At 44.4% G+C, this 23,148-nt stretch overlaps 1 protein-coding gene across 2 annotated transcripts in view; it reads left to right on the top strand.

Annotated features, from left to right (window-relative positions):
• Positions 1 to 634: 634 nt before the first annotated feature.
• TRIM9 (tripartite motif containing 9) overlaps positions 635 to 23,148 on the top strand; it is a 137,192-nt gene continuing 114,678 nt past the window's right edge. For both annotated transcript variants that reach the window (XM_078780866.1, XM_078780869.1), the window contains exons 1-2: positions 635 to 2,779; positions 15,616 to 15,795. In XM_078780866.1, coding sequence (XP_078636992.1) covers positions 1,952 to 2,779; positions 15,616 to 15,795 — 1,008 coding nt within the window. In that variant the 5' untranslated portion in view covers positions 635 to 1,951. The remainder of the gene's footprint in view (positions 2,780 to 15,615; positions 15,796 to 23,148) is intronic.

Raw genomic sequence — 23,148 nt, 5'->3', positions numbered from 1 at the left:
GTAGAGGTTGGTTTGGTCCACGGTACAGAGGTTATATTATGCATTTAATTAATAGATGTTATTAAAAATAAATAAATAAATTGTAATCAATAATAATAAATCAACCACAAAGAGCATTGCACACCCTTAAGAATTATAATATTAGTAATAATGATTATTCTTATTATTAAGGGGTGTTCATTAATTTTTGATAATAATGTATTTATAATACGCACATGAAGACTTGCTTTATTTCATTATTAGTTGTCACCATCACAAGATGCCGAATCACCATATGGCGAGACGGAGGTCAGAGGTCAGATTTTAGAGGCTGTAACTAGGACGACGTCTGTGCATGGTGCTGGTGGTCCGAGTGTGCACCCCCGTGGACCCGGAGGTCTTGACTCGTCTCATTTCACTTCTTCATTCTGATCGAATGACTCAAGGAAATTTTGAGGATTGCTGGTCGGTGACGGTTCCTCGAGGAGGGAATGTTGAGAGTGGCGCGAAGGAGTTAAATGGAGTGGATGAGGATTCATGGAAGGGGTTTCGGGGCGGAGGGAAAAATGTGATCCTTGTATAGGGGGTCGACGGTTTGGAGGGGTTTGGGTGGGGAATTACGGAATGGGCATGAGATTTGCGAGGGTAAGGTCGTTGGCAGCTGTGAGGTTTTGTGTGCGGCAAGCATACGGAATGTGGTATCCACGCGGTGCAGGCGGTTAGTATTCAGGTCGGATCGAAGGGTGCAGCGTCGAGGAGAGGGTAGGGGAGGAGGGGGGCGGTTGGTTTGTCATCGCCTCGCACTCCCTTTCCCCGCTTCGCCCCTTTGTTTGGGGATGTGCAGGTCCCTAATATTACAAAGATATTCGCTTCGAGTTTGAAGCACCGAGACACCTCGAGGGATCCACGAGAATAGTACCGGAGCATCAGAGACCAATCTCATCATCGTCAGATCACCATCATCACCATCGGTGCTGTCAGCGAGACAAAGCCGCTTGTGCGCACAAAGTCTCGCGCCATCATCTGGTCCATGCGACTGGCGCGCGGAGCTCGAACTGCCGGGAGATCGGACTGCCTGCCCAGCGGCAGTACATAGTGGAACCAACTATCAGTACCGCAGCATTTCATCTATTCATCCATGGGCGGGTCTCTCCTGAAGGGCTGAATTCCGTTTGTGTTGGACCGCAACGCTCCGTTCTCACCCCATGTGAGCACAGAGGTGGTGCCTGCATGCGCGTGCAGGATTTTGAGCACTTGGAGCACCTGCAGGAGGAGATTGAGCACTTAGGGCACTTGCAGGAGGGTATTGAGCCCTTGGGGCATCTGCAGGAGGATATCGAGCACTTGGGGCAACTTCAGGAGGGGATTGAGCCTTTGGAGCACCTGCCGGAGGATATTGAGCACTGGGGCACCTGCAGGGAGAAGATTTAGCCATTGGAGGCATCTACAGAGGGAGATTAAGCACTTGGGGCACCTGCGGGAGAAGATTTAGCCATTGGAGGCATCTGCAGAGGGAGATTGAGCACTTGGGGCACCTGCAGGAGGAGATTGAACCATTGGAAGCATCTGCAGGAGGAGATTGAGCACTTGGGGCACCTGCAGGAGGAGATTGAGCCCTTGGAGCACCTGCAGGAGGAGATTGAGCCCTTGGAGCATCTACAGGAGGATATTGAGCAATTGGGGTACCTGCAGGAGAAGATTGAGCACTTGTGGCACCTTCAGGAGGAGATATAAAACCCCTCGGACACCTGCAGGTAGGACAAAAGGACAACGGGCAATTTGGCGCTAGTTTGCTTTTAAAGACAGAGGAACAGAGTTTCAGGTTTGAGAGCGACCATCAGCCGCTGGATGAAATCATCCGATCTTGCTAAAAGCCGCATAAAGGCGCCTCTTTTCCATCTCCGGAGGAGATCACACACTGGGCTGATAAAGGACCAATTCTTGTGAACAGGTTTTTACTAAGGAGGTCACAATGGAGAAACCCACTGCATTGACAGAGCCTGGGAAAGGGCCGCAGGCGAATCTGGAGGAGGAACTCAAGTGTCCCGTGTGCGGAGCACTGTTCTGTGACCCGGTCATCTTGCCTTGCTCACATAATGTCTGCCTTTCATGTGTCTCCACTATCCTGCTACCTGCAGTGTCCACCTCTCCCGAGGCTGAAGTTCCAGCAGCAAGTGGAGGCACAACGACAACAGTGGGATCGGAGTGCGGGGACTATGTGGACCTAGACAAGCTGAGCCTCTCGAGTGAAGCGGACAGCGGATATGGGTCTTTCGCGAGCAATCCTGCCACGCCGTCGGGCCAAAGCAAGGCTTCCAACGGTGTGCGGGTGCTGCCCTCAAGTCCGAGGAACACGGCTGGGTCCTCTGGAATGGGAGTAAGCGGGGGATCCACTGTGTCCAGCCTCAAGGGTCCAGTCACCCCTTACCCCTGTGTCACGTGCCCTCAGTGCCACCGCTGTCTGGGACTCGGGGAGCGCGGTGTCCCAGGGTGTCCACGGAACCGTGTGCTTCAGACGGTCGTGTGCCGGTATCGCCTTGACAGAGAGACCCAAAAGGCCCCTGCGGGTGAGCAGGGGGTTGTCAACTCACCAGAGGAGATGATGGTGGGGCCGACGTGCCAGCTGTGCGAGGATGGTCGAGTTGCCGCGCAGGCGACTGTGCGTTGCGAGCAGTGTGAAATCGCATACTGTGACACGTGCCGTCAGCGGTGCCACCCGCCACGTGGGGCATTGACCTCGCACCGTCTCATGCCCCTCGTGCCGCACGAGCCACATGCCAATCTGTCCACGGAGCATGAGGTGAGACTCTCTCTCTCTCTCTCTCAAAGGTCATGGTTTTAACTTTTCAACACTACCATAGCTTTTTTTATGCCGTATAATAACAAGGCATCATCTCAGACAGGTGGTCTGTCTGAAACTGGACGCTTGGCAACCGATAACGAGCCGATTGGTAATCAACACACCTCTAGTTGTTGTTGGTTCGTGTGGAGCCTGTGGGTGCTGGTTGCACCATTTTCTGGAAGTGCTGTTGTGCCGCTGATGCAATGCCCGTTATCAGCAAGCTGGTGCTCATTTTGCCAACCTGGAAGGATGACAGGCTGAGTGAACCCACCTGGTTTTAATTAAACAGCACGACAGGGGCTCAAACTCAAGACCCTAAGATGTTTAAGCCAGTCACCTTAAGCATACACACCAGAGGTAACAAAGTAGTTCTGCGTTACGAAAACGCTGGCGGTGGATCACGTGTCTCCTCTTTCAATCACAGAGAAGAAAAACATGGTATCATCATTTGTATAATGGCGAATTCTTCTTCATTTCGATTCGTAAAAACAGCCAAAGCCAATCCAGGCTTATAGACTAGACGGATTTCTGAGAAATGTGAATGTTAGGTACATTTTTGGGTAAAAGTTGGGAACCTCACTTTTTAACATAATTAGGGTATGCTGGATTCGATTAACCCGGTTCCCAAGCCGAATTTTGAGGTTTTGACCTTCTAATTAGCATAAACAAAACGGCCGCCAAATTGCCATTTTTGGCCAATTTCTTTGAACAAGCATTTATATATCATGTATATACAATATACATGCAGCTCTTTTACTTTAACTTTACAACTTTTACCCCAAAATGCACCTAGAAGCTTATACATGGCCTTTTTTCATAAATTCGTCTGGTCTATATTATGGTTGGCGACATATTGAAAGAGACATTCAAACTGATATTGAAATTGGACACCATAAAATGGGAAATGGTTTTAACAAGACAATGTTTCATACAACCATTTATTCTAAAATTAAGCATACATGACCATGAAGCACAAACATTCAGGAATGCCACACATGTTGTTTTGCCAAACTACATCAAATTCATACAAGGGGTCTGATCATCACTCTGTTGCTGGCAGGCACACAATGATGTACACCTCAACTCTGAATAGCGACATTTGCAGCGTCGAGTCTTGCATTGCTTCAGGCATGCACAACAAATCATGTCGAGGCAACTTTCTGGGATTGGACTCAGTGACATCAGAATAGGCTCTTGTCCTGAATCACCACGTTTCCATCCCATTTCCACAGGTGCAGGAAAGTCAGGTATGGCACAATGAGCATTTCTCCATACCATGGCTTGATAGTGTACTCGCATCAAATGGAAATGAAGAGCATCACTTGTCGGTGACATTGCTTCTGGTTTACCAGTCTTGGAGAACAACATATGTCATGCTGAATCAACAGAGGAACCCTCAAAATTCTCAAAATTCGGCTTGGGAACCGGGTTAATCGAATTCAGCACACCCGAATTATGTTAAAAAGTGAGGTTCCCAACTTTTACCCAAAAATGCACCTCGAAGCTTATACACTTATGCATATACTAGAAGGCCTTTTTCCATAAATCCGTCCAGTCTATTAGACCCAAATTAAGGTCAACAGCTGTGGAAGAAACTTCTCGACTCCCACTTGTTGCTCAGCTGAGCCTGAGGTCTTGCTGACCAGACTCAGTGGGGTAATGGTTCACCTGTTGGAGCATCCAACTCTGAATCTGGGTTATTGGCGGTTCGAACCAGACCGACCCCAGTTGAGTTGCACCAAAGACTTAAAGGATGGTAAGTTCTGCTTCCTTACTTGATGGTCAGCATTTAAAAAAGATATAGCATGGACAAATAACCATAGGTTGGCAAACATTGTGTGGGCTTGATGTGCCTAATGGCCTCCTCTTGCATTCAAGTTCCTTGTAAGGGAATTCACATTTGCTTGTTAGTCCCCTACCGGTGTACACCGGAGGGGACTATAGGTTTGCACGCCGTCCCTCCGTCCGTCAGTCCGTCACGCAAAGAACAGTTTTCCGGGCTTTTTTTCTAAACGCTTAATGCTAATGATTTCAAACTTGGCACATGGTTTCCTTATGACAGGTTACAGGTCAAGTTCGAACTTCACGAGGTTTCGATCATTTTTGACAAAGTTATGGCACTTTGAACTTTGGGAATTCTGATAATTCTGATGATCATGAACTCAGTGCCATTTTAAGTTTTAATTTCCTTTAAAAAACATTTTCTCTGCAATAATTGGACCGATTGAGATCAAATTTTCACCGTAGGGGGGACTCGGTCGGTAGAATATTTTAATGGTAATTATGACGTCACAGGTCACGTGGTTCGGCCGCCATATTGTTTTGAGTGAAAACACTAAAACCCCTTTTTCTCTGCAACGGCTGAACAGATCGAGGCCAAACTTTGCAGGCAGAATCGCATATCCATGATGAACAAAAAAGTAATCGAGCATGACGTCATGCGTCACATGGTTTCAGAGTTATGACGTTTTTAAGCATGAACCTTTAAAACCGAGCCCCTCCCTCATTTTTGATACAATCGATGGGAAACTTCACAAATATGTTCAGCATGTCAGTCTACTAAAATGTCCTTTTGGAATTTGCGATAGGGCACGTAGTTTGGCAGATATCGTTAATTAAACGAAAATATTTTAAAAATCGATATCTCTTGTTTATTCGAGTTCTCCTCAAGCCGCACCGCGCGCCCTCAGCCTCCTCTCGCGAACGTCAACAGCGCGACACATCGCGCGCTTTCCGGAGGGGCGGAGCCAGGCCGAGCAACATACATATATATATATATATATATATATATATATATATATATATGTATATATATATATATATATATATAGATATATATAGATATATATAGATATATATATATATATATATATATATACACATCGATCATTGATCGTGAACCGGAAAATATAATAAATTACTGATATTTAGCGACTCGAAAGGTTCTTTCTCAACAACGTATTTTCTCGTGCTTCTACTGACCTGTCTGCAAGGTGTATAAATCGAAGTCCCGAGTGCGAATCACAGGTGAGCCCATCCTGAGGTAATTAGCGATTGGGAACGATTCAGAACAGTGTGGGTGAATAACCCTTGGTAATTTCCCCAACAGTTTTCCGGACGACAGACTGCCGGTAGGGGACATGTATTGCAGCGCAATCCTCAGAATGCTTGTTACCATGGTGATGCACTCACGAAGCGAAAAGCAGGGTTAGGCGTTCGATTGCGTCCGTACATGTGGTGTCTGCCTTTTTAAAATTCATTTTTAAACTGTTGGTCCGATTGATACTAAATTTTAACATCTGAGCGCCTCCACCTGTATAATTTTTTATTCAGAATTATGACGTGATTGCTCACATTATGAAGACAAGTACAACGCTTGAGCTGATCAGTATGAAAAAAGTATTTTCCTCTGCAACTGTTAGTCCGATCGACAGGAAATTTGTACCAGAGTCGCGCCTCCTCTTGTATAATTTTATAATGATAATGATGACGTCATATGTCACGTGGTACATGCGCCATATTGGAAAAATCGAAAAACGTTGCACCATTATAATCTCCGAAATCGCTCAATTGATAAAATTGAAACAAGGCTCCTTGACAAGTACTCCGCATGGGGAATAAGATATGTTAATGATGATGTCATCGGTACATTGATGTCATAATTCGACAAGTACATTGCTTGATTCGATCAGTATGAATTTTTTTTTTCTCTGCAATTCTTGGTCCGATTGACACGACACTTTCACCATAGGAGCGCCTCCTCCTGTAGAATATTGTAATGACAATTATGACGTCAGAGGTCATGTGACTGGAATGACGAAGAAGAGACAAAAATGGTATGTGACAAGGGCGAAATCCTTAGATGTTGGTGAAAATCCAGATCTGGATCTGAGAATTTTTAAAGTGAATCTTCACCATTGAGAGATAGGAGCAAAAACGATACGATGGATATCTCAAAAAACGATGGATATCACACAAAGTTGCGGACGGATTCGGTCGAAGTTTGGTGGACTGAAGGGGTATGTGACAAGGAAGAATTAACTAGATTTTAGTGAAGATTCGTATCTGGATCTGGACGTCAGAATTTTTTTTTCGTGATTCTTCTCCATTAAGTGATGTGGCTAAAACCGATATATAGCAGGATATGTCAAAAAGTTGTGGACGGATTTGGCCGAAACTTGGTGGATGAGTTGGTTAGGTGAGAAGAACAAGCCGATTATATTTTGGTTCAGGTCCGGATCTAGTTCCGACCTGTTAGTGAGATACAACACGTAAAGTGTTGAGCCTGGCAGAGGTACTCTGTCTACCGAGGGCCATTCTAGTTTGCCAATGGAATTATGTCCCTCCTCCTGGCACCCCATCCCATCTTCCCCAGAACATAAAACATTTCATAACTGTTATCACGTTTGGCTACTTAATGCTTACTTTTACTACTTGACAGAAAATTGAAATGTCATCCGTGAGCGATTATCCCAAGGTCTCCTTTTCTGTTTGCGGAAACCGAGCATCATTGTAATATCATGATTATCGATTTATATCCAATGCACAAATCCAATAACGAATATGCTGCTAACTGATGTTCAGGTTCATGTTGTCAGTTTCTTTGTAGAGTCTACTCGGTGATGATTTTTGAATCTTCAAGGTCAATTTTGAATCTTCATTCACAAACCAGAAGAACACAAATGTGATTGCAAATAGTGATTATCATTGTTTATTTATGAATTTCTCCAATGTACAACACTTTTCAATTAAGTTTGGGTCTGCAGGAGGTAGAGTATGTGCTATTGGACCAAGTCATTTCGGAACCGGCTGGCAAAGCCTGACGTTCGACTGAAAGTAGTTGGGATTTGTAAAAAAAATGTTTACTGTGCCGGCGATAACTCGACTATTTTTCGCAAAGGACATTTTTAACGTCCACAATCCTACATCTGATGGATGGCAGAATTTGTGATGCTTCGTCCTCCCTGCGAATCACCACTCTGACAGTTTATAATCGGGTCGGGAATCAAACTTACACCAGAGAGTAAGTGTGCTACCTTTGCACCATCCTGTCAAATTATTTTCAGATTTCCTTTTTACTTAAAATAATTTTTCCCCCCATGAAAGATCCCTGATTTTCCCAAGTTAAAGTTAAAGTTAAAGGACATCCCCAAGTTAAAGTTAAACCTGTATAGTTCACAGCTCAATCTCAGCGTGATTTATAGACATATCTGGATGTGGGTACCTCTCTCACCAGCCAACGCTCTTCAGCAAAGGACTTCTGTGACTCACTGGGACTGACACAATCTGTCAATTTCCCAACTCAGATCTCAGTCAACGGAGCATCTTCTCTTCTGGACTTGGTTATGATTAACATCCCTGAAAATGTCTGCTGCTCTTCTTCTGCTCCAATCGGCTCATCTGATCATGTGCTTGTTTAAGTGGACATCTCTCTGACCATTCTCAGAGAGCCTCCTCAGCGTCGACGAGTCTGGCATTTCACTCAGGCCAACAGGCACGGTCTACAAGCAGCCATCAATCATCTGGACTGGTCTCCCATCTCTACCGCCTCTGACATCAACTCATCCTGGGAATTCTTCCAAAGTAAATTGCTCTCTCTCATGCACAGATTTATCCCATCTCGTCTTCAGTTGTCATACCCTTCCTCCCGTCCATGGTACACGGAATCTTGTGGTGAGGCTGTTGCCCAGAAACAACTTGCTTTCGTCTCCTGGAAAGCAAATCCAACGGAAGGAAATCTCATTTCCTTTCACAAAGCCCGAAACAAGTGTGTGTCCACCCTCAGGAGAGCCAGGAAACAATATCTCTTCGTTCTCAGGACCGAACTCTCTTATCTGTCTCCCTCTTCCAAATCCTGGTGGAGTCTGGTCAAATCTGTTTCTGGTGTTTGTTCCCCCTCCATCCCCTCCCTCACCTCAAACGGACACACGGCTGACTCCGCACGTGAAAAAGCTGAATGCCTCAACTCTGTGTTTGCCTCTAAATCTTTTTGTCCCAAACCCATCCCTCTCTGTACCCACCGTACCCAGTCGTACCCAGCTGCTCCTGGACTCTGTGTCCTTTCCTCCTGACAAGGCGGAAAAGTTTTTGTCAACCCTCGACTCTGATTCTGCAACTGGACCTGACGGCATCAGCCCACGGGTCCTAAAATCCTGTTCTACCGCTCTTTCACTCCCTCTCTCTGTTCTCTTCACCCTCTCTTTTGCTCAAGGTCATCTGCCATCTGCTTGGAAATCTGCCAACATCACCGCTTTGCACAAAAAAGGTGCAAAAACAGATGCCAGCAACTACAGACCAATCAGCCTTCTCCCAATTATCAGCAAAGCCATGGAATCCATCATTGCTTCAGATATGAAATCTTTCCTCTTCTCCAATGGCTTGATCTCTGATCATCAATTTGGTTTCAGACCTGGTCACTCTACTCTGGACATGCTGCTTCTGCTTTCTCAACAATGGATGGAGGTCCTCAATGCCAAACAGGAAATTAGAGCTGTCTCCCTTGACATATCACGTGCCTTCGATATGGTCTGGCACCCCGCTCTGCTCACCAAACTCTCCTCTTTTGGTATCCATGGAAATCTCCACACATGGCTGGCGGACTTCCTCTCTAGTCGTAGTCAACGTGTGGCCCTGAATGGGTTTCTCTCATCTCTCCCTGTTCAGGCTGGAGTTCCCCAAGGCAGTGTTCTGGGCCCTGTGCTTTTTCTGGTCTTCATCAATGATCTCTCTGACTCTTGAAAATCCCCTCTATCTCTTTGCTGATGACTCTACTCTCTGTCGCTCCATTCTTCATCCCTCAGATCGGCAGTCTGCAGCCTACTCACTCTCTGCAGACCTGGACAAAATCACAGACTGGGCAAACAAGTGGAACATGTCTTTCAATCCTGACAAATCTCACACTCTTACGATGCCTCTCCGAAAAGACCGACTGGACAACCCTCCCATCCACTTTCTGAATAATCCTCTCCAAGAAGTTCTGTCACTCAAGCTTTTGGGTCTCACTATCTGCTATGATCTTTCCTGGGAAAACCACATTTCAAATCTGGCCTCCAAAGCCAGTCGCCGACTGGGCATCCTCCGTCGTGCGAAGTCCTTCCTTGGCACACCTGAGCTCCTCACCACATACAAGGCTTTCATCCGCAGCTCAATGGAATACTGCTCTCCCCTCTGGGCTGGTGCTCCTGCCTCACACCTAGCTCGTCTTCACGCTGTTGAAACCAAAGCATTCAGAATCATTGGAATCTCCCACGATGAAGCTAACTCCAAGGGCCTCTCACTCACTCACCGCAGGCAGGTTGGTGGTCTTTCCGTCTTCTACCGACTCCTCTCTGGCCTTGCCACCCCCAGCTCTCTCTGGGCTCTGTCCCGCAAATATTCCTACAGGTCGCACAAGATCTGCCTGCAACCCTCTTATGGTTAAACTGCCAAAATCAAGACTCTCTGCTCACCTTCACTCCTTCAATCCTCTTTTCTCCCGCCTCTGGAACAAACTCCCTCACTCTCTTCAATCCCACTCCACCCCCCAGGTCTTTAAAACAGCTGTTCACCACCATCTCTTATCTTCCCCCATCCAAAACCTTGATCTTTTCTACCCCCGCTAATGTCACCCCAATTCCACTTTTTTGAAATACCAACTTCTGTTCCTGGAAGTCCTTGGTGTCCTTGTGTTTTATACTTCTCCCACCCCCCCCCCCCCCCCCCTTTCCACATCTCCTCCCCCCAAGCCCTCTCCCTCCAACACATCTCCCTGCTCTCAAATGTTGTGTTTGTGTGCTTCCCCTTCTCTCCCAATCTTGTCTTCCGCTCCCTCTTTTTATATATTTTGTTTGTCTGGTTGATTTGTTTGTGAAGTAAATGTCAGCTCTTTCACGAGCCTCGATTCAGTATACAAAAAAAAATAAAAAATAAAAATCTTAAAGTGCTTTATGAATGAATGAATTAGTAATAAAAGTAAGAATGAAGAAAAAGCAACTGCAGAAAATTGGAATTTGAAGAAAGATTTAATAACCGTAAATGATAAGATGGTGTGAATTTTAAAAGGCAGAGATTAATTGTTTCGCAGTTTGAGAATCATATCTAAGATGCTCGATCGCCAGAAGTTTTCATCCTGGAGTGATGAACGACCAGGAGATTCCCATTGTTACTGCTCACCTCGTTTGTTGGAGCGTAGTTTTTTGCGTATCATTAGGTAAGAAATGAAGGCAGAATTGGCTTGAAGGAAATGAGCAATGTTCTAAAATGTAGATGTTGGTGTACTGGCCACTGGGTGTCAGGGAAGTATTTTGAGGTTTGGAGGGATGTGATCAAATTTTCCAACTTTACTCTGAGCCTGGCTTCCATATCCTGAATAGATTGGAAGGGCTTGAGGGAAGAAACAAGAAAGTTGGCCAATGGTGGGTTTCAGTAATCCAAATGTGACATATCAGACCATGTACTGGAGTTTATGTCCTATGATTTAAGCATGTGGGTCCATTTAGGCAATATATGACAAATTTAATAAAATACATTCACAAAATCTAGAGATACTGTATGTGCAATATTGGAAGTAGGGCTCAGAGTGATAACTCGACTTGAAACTGTGGATGCAATAATTAGATCAGGTGGTGATCGCCAAATTTCACTGTTGGAAGAAGAATGAACCTTTTATATGGATGGATGAGGAGTCAGAGAAAAGCATGCCAATCCTTGTTATAATTTCAGAAAGTCAAGAATTCTGTTAATTATATTTGGTTTTTATTTTAATATATATATCTGGGCTCATGGAGGAGCTAAATGACAGGGGGTAACAGGTTCACAGACTGACAGAGGATCAAAGAGGACAAGGGAAGCAAAGACATTGCATGCATGTGAGTGTGTTACACAAAGGAAATAGGTGACAGAAAGGTTGATGGAGAGAGCCGGTCTGCCGATGGTCGAGAGAGGTTGATGGGGGAGAGCGTCGGGGCAAATAGAAGAGGATTCGAAGTTGCAGAATAGCGAAAGTCATCAGGTTTGATGGACAGGTAGATCTGTGTATCATCAACATTTAATTTAAAGCTGACATTGAATTTACGTAAAATTGTACCAAATGGATGCAAATAATGTGAAAACAAAAAATGGGACAAGAACAGATGCCTGGAGGACATGGACACCGACAGGTAAAGTAGATTTCATGAATAACCAACAATGTTTACAGTATACTAGCAGAAGTACCCGGCATTGCCGGGCGGGGGAAGGGAGGGGGAAGGGGAGGGGAGGGGAATGGGGGGAGGGGAGCAGTGGGGGGGGGGGGGAGAAAAGGGGGGGAGGGGAGGAGTGGGGGGGGGAGAAGAGGGGGGGAGGGGGAGGGGAGGAGAGGTGGGAGGGGGAAGGGGAAGGGGAGGGGAGGGGGAAGGGGAAGGGGGAGGGGAGGGGGGAAGGGGAGAGGGTAGGGTGGAGGGGGAAGGGAGGGGGAGAGTAGGGGGAGGGGGGAGAGGGAGGGGGAGGGGGAAGGGCTAGGGGGGAAAGGGGCTTGGCGGAATCAGTGGGGAAAGAAAACCCCTTTTGAGCTTGACTCTAGCCCGACTCTGTGAAGGGACTTGAGAGGCCGCAGGCACTCAATAGGGCTGGACCCGTGAAATTTCGGGGATTTTTGGTAAAATTACCTCAGGGTAAAGTTACATAGGCAAACACCGTGTTAAATTTCCGTCGCCGGAGGACTCTATTTCTTATTGTGAAATTCTCTAAGACTTCGCCTCTAGGAGTTATTGAAAATATTAACTTATATAAAAATTAGTTTTCTAAGACTGAAGTGCAGAGGGGGGAAGGGGAGAGGGTAGGGTGGAGGGGGAAGGGAGGGGGAGAGTAGGGGGAGGGGGGAGAGGGAGGGGGAGGGGGAAGGGCTAGGGGGGAAATGGAGGGGTAGGGGGAAAGGGAGGGGGAGGGAGCCATCTTGTCCTTTCCAGAAAATCAGAGGGTACTGGAGGGCGTCATAGAATCGGTGAGTCTCCGAAATCCGCTTCGTGCTGTCGTCGCGAAGATGCAGGACGATGTCGCGATTGTTGTACTGCTCTCCTACCATGAGAACTGCAACGTCATTGTTGACTGGCTCGTTAAACCGACGTTCGTGCTCTCCGTGAGGACGTTTGTCAGCTCGAATTACGACCTTGTAATCAGGTGAAGGCATTCTCTCCAATGTCGACTTGAAGCTGTTGACCAGCGCATTATTTGAGTGGAGCATATCTGGTAAGGCGAGGATTAGTTCAGAGCGTAGGTTGGGGAAGTTCTGTCCTCGTCGGGCAGCTTCTTCTCGGTGGTCACCCATAAAATAGATTTGTAAAAATTTCGGTTGCTCACCTGGTTGAGGGTGGATAGAGCCAATGAGGTGGTATACCTGGCCTTGCACCTTGAATGTAGGCATGTATCCTTGCTCAGTGACGACGCGATCTGCTCCAAATGAAGTCATTTGGAACGAAGAGTTGTAATTACGGATTTCCTTCAGGAAGTGTCTGGATTGAGTCGTAGTTGATTGAAGTAGTTCTTTCAAAGGTTCCGGTGGAGATTGGAGAGAAGGCAAAAGGACATTGCCTCCCCTGCAACACATTCCTGGTGTTTCTCCCTTCCATTTCAAGGCATGGCAAAACTGACAGGTGAACGACATGGAGCCAATATCAACGTTTGAGGAGTAGTCAGTGTTCGGATTGTAACTGAATGCAGCCTTCTCCCATGCAATGGCCGGCTGCCGTCTGCCTGATGGTTGCCAGTTGTTGAGTCGTTTTTTGGCGCTGTTCTTCTGTCTCCTGCTGTCTGGCCCTTGCTACACTTTGTTGATTGGTGTTTAGACGTGCCTCTGTCTCATCTTCTGTCTCTCGCTGTCTGGCCCTCACCACACATTGTTGATTAGCGTTCAGACGTGCCTCTGTCTCATCTTCTGTCTCTCGCTGTCTGGCCCTCACCAGACGTTGTTGATTGGCGTTTAGACGTGCCTCTGTCTCATCTTCTGTCTCTCGCTGTCTGGCCCTCGCCAGACGTTGTTGATTGGCGTTTAGACGTACCTCTGTCTCATCTTCTGTCTCTCGCTGTCTGTCCCTCGCCAGACGTTGTTGATTGGCGTTTAGACGTGCCGTTCTCTCATCTTCTGTCTCTTGCTGTCTGAATCTAGAGACACGTTCTTGATTGGCTTGTCGATGGTGAAAAGTATCTTCATCGGTTTCATGGAGTCTCCAATCAGCGATTTTCCTTGCTCGGGAGGTTGAACGCGACAAATTTCTTTTCTTCGGTGCCATTGCCTTTATCAAAGTCAGTCTTCCAGTCACTCACTCGTAGACAAATTCAATTTTTTTTCACTTTTACGTTTACACGTGGTAATGAAGATTGCAACTTCTGCAATCAAACAAACGACGCAAACGCATGACTGCAACTCTGCGTCGTGTCGTGGGCGTGGCCAACGTGGCCTCATGCTCCCAGGTGATTGGCTAACTCGAGCTCGAGCGAGCCATAATGCGCTACGTTATGGCAAAAAATATGGATCTAAAGATGAAAGTAAAAAAAAACGATGTGGTGTGAATGGCAATGGTCATTCGATATATTTTCACTTTTACGTTTTGGCTAACTCGCTCGCGAACCTGACAAAGATCCTGAGCGAGGATCGCTATGCTACGCTACGTTATGCTAACGCTACGTTAGCTACGCTACGTTACGCTACGTTATGGCTAAAAATATGGATCTAAAGATGAAAGAAAAAAAAACCTCTGTGGTGTGAATGGCAATGTTCCTCGCTGAAATGTGAAAAAACGCAATCGCTTTTCGCTCTGAATTACATGCGAACGCGTAACTGTGAGATTATGGCGGCAAGGATGGAACATCACGTGATCGCTCTGAGCGAATCAGCGCGCTGCTCTGCCACCGGCTCAGATTCCATGTATAATATTCCTCGCTGAAATGCGCTGAGGTAAAAATATGGATCTCTTCAAATATTTTTAGGTAGGCCAGGTTCTTCCCAGGCTCAATGGCCATGTCTATGCCAAATATCAAGCACGTGAGCCTCTCCGTTTAGGAGTCTATCGGTAACATTACACACACACACACACACACACACACACACACACACACACAAACTGTGTTTTACATATATATATATAGATAGATGTACAAACTGTAACAGACTTAAACTATGCAAGAGCAGGTCCAGAGATCACAAAACAGAATTGAAGATGTCCCATCAGAATATTATAGTCGACTAATGTATAAAGCTCTTCACCTTGCTAAAACACTCTATAACATGCATTTATATGAGCCTTGATTATGTGCAATATAGATATGTATATATACATATTTACACATATATATATACGTACATACTCATATACAGATTGAATGAAGGCTAGACAGATATAATTTATGCGCATGACGTCAGCGTCATGTCATAGTCAGTGCGATTATTTGGCTCAATCACACACACACACACACACACACACACACACACACACACACACACACACACACACACACACAAGCTATTTTGTTCGCTTTGTACAAAATATAATTTTTGTGACCTTCGTGCGAGCGCATTCTTCGCACTATGTATCCTTTTGAAATGAGACTGGAACGGTTTTGAAAGAGAATGCCGTGCAAGGCAATGCTTTCGAATTCTGGGAATTCTTTTTGGCAATCTTAGATATAAATGTGAGGCAGGTCGTTCAGATAAGCATTTTGCAATTCCATTTCACCATTTCACACCTATTTAACGAGATGCTTGTTTATTCCACCTATAAAGCTCTCCTTTCTCCCACACTCATTCTCAGTAACACGATTTTCCTTGTGTGCCTGGTGTATAGAACCAGCAAGGGAGCTGCCGTGAACTGCAGCATGCAAATTGCCCCGCACACGAGGCCGAGACACCCACAAGCTTTTGTGTGGCATGTGGCATTGCTACATGCCCACTCTGCTTGGATGAAAGTGGTTTGCACATGGGGCACGAACAGCGGCCACTCTCTGCGGTGTGCAAACAGCACAAGGTAATCCCTAAAGATATGTGAACAATATTAAATGTATACACACTGGTGATACACTGGCATATCCCTATCAACATTATTGCAGTTACAAACGGCAAGGTAAGACACGTACACAACCCACGTACACAACCCACGTACACAACCCACTGGAGCGCAGTCCAAATGGGCAGACTTTGCCTGTAGGTTGTTAATTCATCTTGGTCTCAGGATACCTTTCAATGAAATAATGTTGTGCAGGAATCTTATAACAAGGATCATGACTCGTGTTGAAATATGTTTGTAATTTCCTGTTTTCAGTTACTAGAGTTAAATAATATATATTTTGTCCTGCATGAAGGTATTGATGAATGTTCATAGGAAAGCCACTTGGAGCTTTTGAATCAACATTGAAGGTTCAATATGGAAACGTATCTCAAATTCAAACATCTTCCACCTGTATAAGTCACAGTGTGTATTTGTCTGTCCTCCTTCACAAGGACGATTTGTCGTTTTAAAAGCCAATCTTTTAACACGAATGTGTGTTCACTCGGGTCTATTTTTGAGGATAAAACGAACTCGAAAACCATTTTCCCTAAAAGAGTAATTATGTATCTTCTATTGGAATTGATTGTAGACGGTGGCTTGCAAACCGAGCCTCAAGGGCGGTGTACAGAAGCGTTTTTAAAAAATAACAATAAATACAAAGCACATGGAGGTGAAATTCGCTGCATTTGATGTTCAACACAAGCAGAGTAAAACGAGTGTTCATTTACATTTCTATGATGTCTTATAAATAAATAATATAAAGCACACCAGACGCTAGGCCGAGGCTTCAGACTTTGGCACGCTCACAAGACTGTTTACCACCTGACATTTCTGACTGGCTTTTATAATAGTACTGTATATAAAACACACTAACGTGTAAAGAAAGGTTACCTGTACACTGGAATGAACATGTTGATATCAAAGCACAAGGTGCCATCATATCCATATGCAGATCAAAATGCAGGAATTTGGGATTTGCCTGAAGCACCACCACACAGTGGCCTTCTTTATGAGTGATGATTAAACAAACATACATTCTGACACTGACAGGTTAGCAAGGAGTTGGCACACTTGACTCTGGCCTGTCTAGTCTGGGTTTGATTATATCGACCTGATGATGTCCAGTCACATTGGTGCATCAATGAGTGTTTCGTCCGTCGGATGAACGTGAAGCGGAGGACCCGTCTGCTAGCATTAGTTGCTGCTGGTCAAAGTTAAATATCTCATGCTGTGTTTCCATAAATGATCGAGTTATTGGCGGAACCCTGAACAAATTACAAATTCCTGACCTGACTCTCATCAAGCCACACTTGCCAAGTGTGAGGAGTATGCCAAAAGCCCTTCAACATGAGTTAGGATGGCCACCCTCCTGCGGTCAACTCAAATAGGCTGGTTGGATCATGATAATTACCTATTTATACCTTCTCAAAATGACCTATTTATACGACAGCACAACATTTGAATTATAAGGGTTGAAAACAATAACTACCATCCAATCGGATTAGCTTGCCCCATTTGGAATTCCAATATAAGCATATTATTTGAGTTTATTTTCTTCTTGAAGCAACCTCTTCCTGCATTGCTTGATTCAAAGACCATCTGGTCGTTCCCTCCAAGATCAAACTCTAAAAAAGAACTTTGAGATCCCTGTTGTGAACCCTGAAAACAGATGACAAATGTGGGATAAAATCAGTGCTGAATAACTATGATGAATGGTTGGGTATTTATCAGAATCACCAGGCTGAGAATATGAATTACTGCCATTCCTCAATGTAACTGGTTAATTATGCAGTAGGTACCAGAGTAGATTGAACAACTTGTCATTACTTGAAGAATTGAAAAATAAATCCAATATGGAAAAAACTCATGTGAGATTTCTCATCGAACAAAGAAATGTCTTGTAGCAGGATAGGTTGGAGGGATGTGCACCTGTCTCTGACCTGTCTAGCCTTCGTTCAAATCTCGACCCAGCTGTGATCCTGGTGTTTTGCATGAAGGACGATACATCAATGTGTTGCCAAGTGTCCCTCCGATTAACGTTAAGGCAGAGGACACATCTGGCAGCGCATGTGCTTGATGGGAGGCGAGTTATTACTTGGCTCCCAAAATAAATTCCATGTTCCTGCCATCTTCAGTGAAACTTCAGGTTTGGCCAGCCAATTCATGAAAGACTTTGCCCAAAACGTTCCTTGGCCAACCCCAAACGAAGGTACAAATAAATTGAGCCATTAAATAAGTAGTAATAGTCCTTGTGGTAGTAGTAGTAGTAGTGGTAGTCATAGTAATTAATGGTAGTTATAGTATAATTATGGAAAAGTCATGGAGGATTTTATTCAGTTTACAGTTTCCTGTGCTGGTTGCCCTTTGTATCAAAAGTAGTCCATTCACATGAAACATTCAAGTTGCCTGGTGAACTTGTTTATAGTACAGAGGCTGCTGCCCATACAGCAACCATTTTCTGAGATAGCAAGTAGTGTAACCTGGTGTCAAGGAACCTCAAAGAAAACCAGACTACTTGCGACTAGCAGTCACGGTAGAAATTTGGCCAAGGTGCCGGGTGGTACATCGCCTATTCTTCGCGAAGGACACCGTGGGCTATTTTATGCCCACCAAGTAACACTGGCAGACGGGTCCTCCAGGTTCATCATACATTGATGCCTCACACTGCATGTGAAACACCAGCATGACAATTTATAGGTGGGCCGCCATTCAAAACCAGACTTGACCGCTCAGAGGCGAGTGCGCATTCATCTTGGCTCTCCTGTGGTTTCATGCTAAACCCCCATGTTCAAAATAAAGTGGAAAAGTTATTTTTGCATTCATGTCTGCGACGTTTCTCTCTTCTCTGAAACTGATGAAAGGGAAAAGAAAATGTAGAGAGAGTTTGAGCCTGAAAGAAGAGTTCAAATTAAACATGTGCTATACTGTGTGGTCTATGTCCTTACTAACGAGGTAGATGAAGTTGATAAAGATGACTTTTAAAAGACGTTACAATAAGCTTTATACTCTGTGCTAAATCATGACATGAAGGTCATTATAGAAGACTTAAATTGCCAAATCCACAACAACCAAAACGGGTGGAAACAGGTGATTGGGCCTCCTGGTGCGGAAAATCAACTACTGATAATGGTGAGCATCTGCGGCATTTCTGCTCCATAAATGACATCTGTGTTGGAAATACCGACTTTCATCATAAAGACATCCACACAAAAAGATGGAGATCATCAGATGGGAAACCTTCAATTAAATTGATTTCTTGTGCATAAATAGTAGATGGAGATCTTCTCCGCAAGATGTGCAAGCATTTCCTGGTGCAGATTGTGGCTCAGACGACTAAAATGGCTGCTAAATCAAACTAAAACTTCAAGAGATTAAAGGAACAATCAAAAGACTGCCCTTTCCCTGTGGAGTAATAATAATAATAACTAGAACTGCCACTTTAAAACTGCTGGCAGTGATGACCGGTTTACTCGCACCCACTTTTGATGCAACCCCACTGTTGATACAACCCCACTTTTGATACAACCCCACTTGTGATACAACCCCACTTTCATTGGACATGCTTTGACACAACCCCCTTGGATACAACCCCGACACACACACACACACACACACACACACACACACACACACACACACACACACACACACACCCCCACCCCCAACACACACACACACACACACACACACACATATCCCCCCACCCCTAACACACACACACATGCACACAGCCCCCCCACCCCCAACACACACACACAAACACACACACATATCCCCCACCCCTAACACACACACAAACACATGCACACATCCCCCCACCCCCCCCCAACCCTAACACACATGCACACACACAAACACCCCCACACCCCTCCCCCCACACGAACACCCCTCCACACATACACCCCTCCACACACACACATATCCACCCGCCCCCTCACACCCACACACACATACACACACACGCACATCCACACATCCACACACACACACACAAACACACGCACACATCTCCCCACCCCACTCCCAACACACACACACACACACACAGACATCCACACACATGCACATCCATACACACACACAAACACACACACATCCCCCCCACCCCATCCATTTTAAAAAATATTTTCGTTTAATTAACGATATCTGCCACCCGTGGAAGAACGTCCTGCCGTGGCATGACGTCATCCGTGGCCCGTGCCGTATGTCAGCGTAGAACGAAGTATCCCGTCGATCGAACTTGGTCAAATTTTTCATGATTGTCACCAAATTTGTTGTGGTATTTTGTTAACTCATCCGAGGCAATACGACAATCGAAATCCGATTTGAAATCGGAGCCAAATTGACGCCGTAAGGTGTGCCTGCACGTGTGGATATTTTACCTGTGGAAGATTCACTTTGGAAATGCGCTCCATTTAAAATGTTAGATTTTGGATAACTTCGTCATTGTAAATCGGATTTCCACAAAATAAAGGTCACCATTGCTTGCAGATACCTCTCTTTCTCCTTAAAATTGAAGACAGGATGAACTTCAGAGCGAGAAATAAGCCGAGGCGGCGGAGAGTTTTACAATGTTATTTTCCAATGTAAATGACAATATCGTGTAGTTTTACGAAACTTCATCAGAATTTGCCCAGATTTGTTGCATTCGAATGTTAACACCCTCTAGCGACTGTCAAATCCGAAGACAATTTAATTTCGAGCTACCCTTAGCTCGTGAGGTGGTTATGTCACATGGCCTGGTCAAAAAAAAGTGTTGTGGTTCTTCTTCAGGCAATAACAACTTCTAGTTTCCAGACCGTACATCCAATCATCTTGAGATTTTGCACACCTGTTACTCTTCATGACTTCTACTAGAGTATGAAGTTTCACGTCGATCAATAAAGCGATTCAAGAGATATCCATTTAAAAAAAAAAAAATTCGTTTAATTAACGATATCTGCCAAACCACGTGACCTATCGCAAATTCTAAAATGACATTTTAGTAGACTGACATGCTGAACAGATCTGTGAATTTTCTCCTCGATTGGATCAAAAATGAGGGAGGAGCTAGGTTTTAAAGGTTCATGCTTAAAAACGTCATAACTCTGAAACCATGTGTCGGATGATGTCGTGCTCGCTGACTTTGTTGTTCGTCATGGGTATGCGATTCTGCTTGCAAAGTTTGGCCTCGATCTGTTAAGCCGTTGCAGAGAAAAAGTGATTTTCGTGTTTTCACGAAAAACAAGATGGCGGCCGAACCACGTGACCTGCGACGTCATAATTACCATTAAAATATTCTACAGACCGAGTCCCTCCTATGGTGAAAATTTTATCTCAATCGGCCCTATTATTGCAGAGAAAATGTTTTTTAAAGGAAATTAAAACTGAAAATGGCAATCGCACTGATGTCGGATGATGTCGTGGCCTGGGAGGACAAAATGGTGTGTTTCTTCTTCTTTCAACAATAAAGACTTTAGCTTCGCGACCGTACATCCAATCATCTTGAAATTTTGCACACTTGTTCCACCCGATGAGAGCTACATTGCATTAAAAATTCAATTCGATCCATGCAGTGGTTCAAGAGTTACAAGCTTTTTAAAATTTAACTTCCATTATTTATTGCGGCCAAACCATGTGACTTATCAAAACGTCTCAAGTAACGATGAAACATCCCCCCATGTGGAACATTTGTGTAAAGTTTCCACTCGATATCTCCACAAATTATGGAGGTGATTCCATTTCTAGTTTGAAATTTTAAAACGTCATAACTCTGAAACCACGTGTCGGATGACGTCGTGCTCGCTGACTTTTTTGTTTGTCATGGGTATCCGAATAAGCATGCCAAGTTTGGGCTCGATCCGTTCAGCCGTTGCGGAGAAAAAGGGTTTTTTGTGTTTTTTCACGGAAAACAAGATGGCGGCCGAACCATGTGACGTATGACTTCGAAAATTTTCGCATTCTGAGTTTTTTTTAATTAAGCATCTGGGGAAAAAATCTCATTTTCGGGGGAGAAAAACTGTGTTTGACGAATTCTAACCTCTTAACGTTAGCATTTTTGATATACTCAATACACATGTTTTTTGTTCCCATTGCAGAGTTCTTTAGAATGAGCCATTCCTCAAATTTTTCCATTGAGCCGTTTCGGAGATACAGAGGGGCAAAGTTGAAGGTGTTTTACAAGATGGCGCCCATACCACGTGACCTATGACGTCATCATTAGCATTAAAAAATTATACGAGCCTAGCCGATCATTTGATGAAAATTTCCTGTCAATCCGACCAGCGGTTGCTGAGAAACTTAATTATGAAGTTTTCGGAGGTGCAAAATAGGGTGGAAGAATAATAATAAGAAAAACTCTAGCAGTAATAATAGGTTTCTCTCCATTTCATGGAGAGTAAACCTAATAAAAACCAAAGAGAATTACCAACTTGAATTGCTAAACAAATTCGATCGAGCTTCTAGACTAGAGGATGTAGAAATGAAATGTAGTACATGAGGCTGTCTTGCAACGATAATTAAACGCAGAGGGACAAGGAGAACAATGGATAACTGATGGGACATAGAAACTTATTGATAAAAGAAAACTAATAGAGCAAAAGAGAGAACAAACATCAACCAAGGAAAACAGGAACATTTTTCATGAAAAATGTTCCAACTTGAACAGGCAGGTAAAGACGAGTTGTTGGAGAGGCAAAAAAGTGGGTTGATAAGAAAACAGCGGAGGCCAAATCAGCAGAATTGAAAAGTGACTCAAGAACGGTTTATTGTGTCGTCAAAGAGTTTTCTGGGAAAGTCTCATCTTAACCCTGCTATTAAATAAAAATCAGGTCAAACCTGACAAACTATTTAAGAACAGGATAAGAGATGGATGGAACATTATAAGGAGATTATAAATCAGTCCGAACCTGTAGAAGAATTGGACTTAATGAGTCCACTCCTATTGGCCTTGATATCTACCAAGGTGAAACCACCATAGCAGAAGTTGAGAAGACATCGAGGCTCCTAAAATCAAACACATCAGTTGGCATTGATAAAATTCCTGCAAAACTGCTAAAACATGGTGGGCCAGAATTAAATAAGCAAGCACATAATCTCACTAACAAGATAATATGTTGTGAAGAAGCACCGGAAGGCTGGATAAACTTTATATTATAAATTATTATAGAGGAATAACTAACTCTTATCCGTCCCTGGTAAAGTGTGGTCAATAATACGGTACTATTAAATCGCAAGAAATCTACAGTCGATAAGAAACTGAGAAGAGCAGGCAGGGTTTAGAAGTGGTCCACTTGTGACCAAATTTTTTGTGCTCAGACAAATTATAGAGAAACTCCTTGCATTTCAGCAAAA

This window comes from Myxine glutinosa, chromosome 1, assembly GCF_964187855.1.
Source record: "Myxine glutinosa chromosome 1, kmMyxGlut1.1, whole genome shotgun sequence".
NCBI classification, from domain to species: domain Eukaryota; kingdom Metazoa; phylum Chordata; class Myxini; order Myxiniformes; family Myxinidae; genus Myxine; species Myxine glutinosa.
The sequence above is the reverse complement of the archived record's forward strand: the minus strand, read 5'-3'. Positions and strand labels throughout refer to the sequence as shown.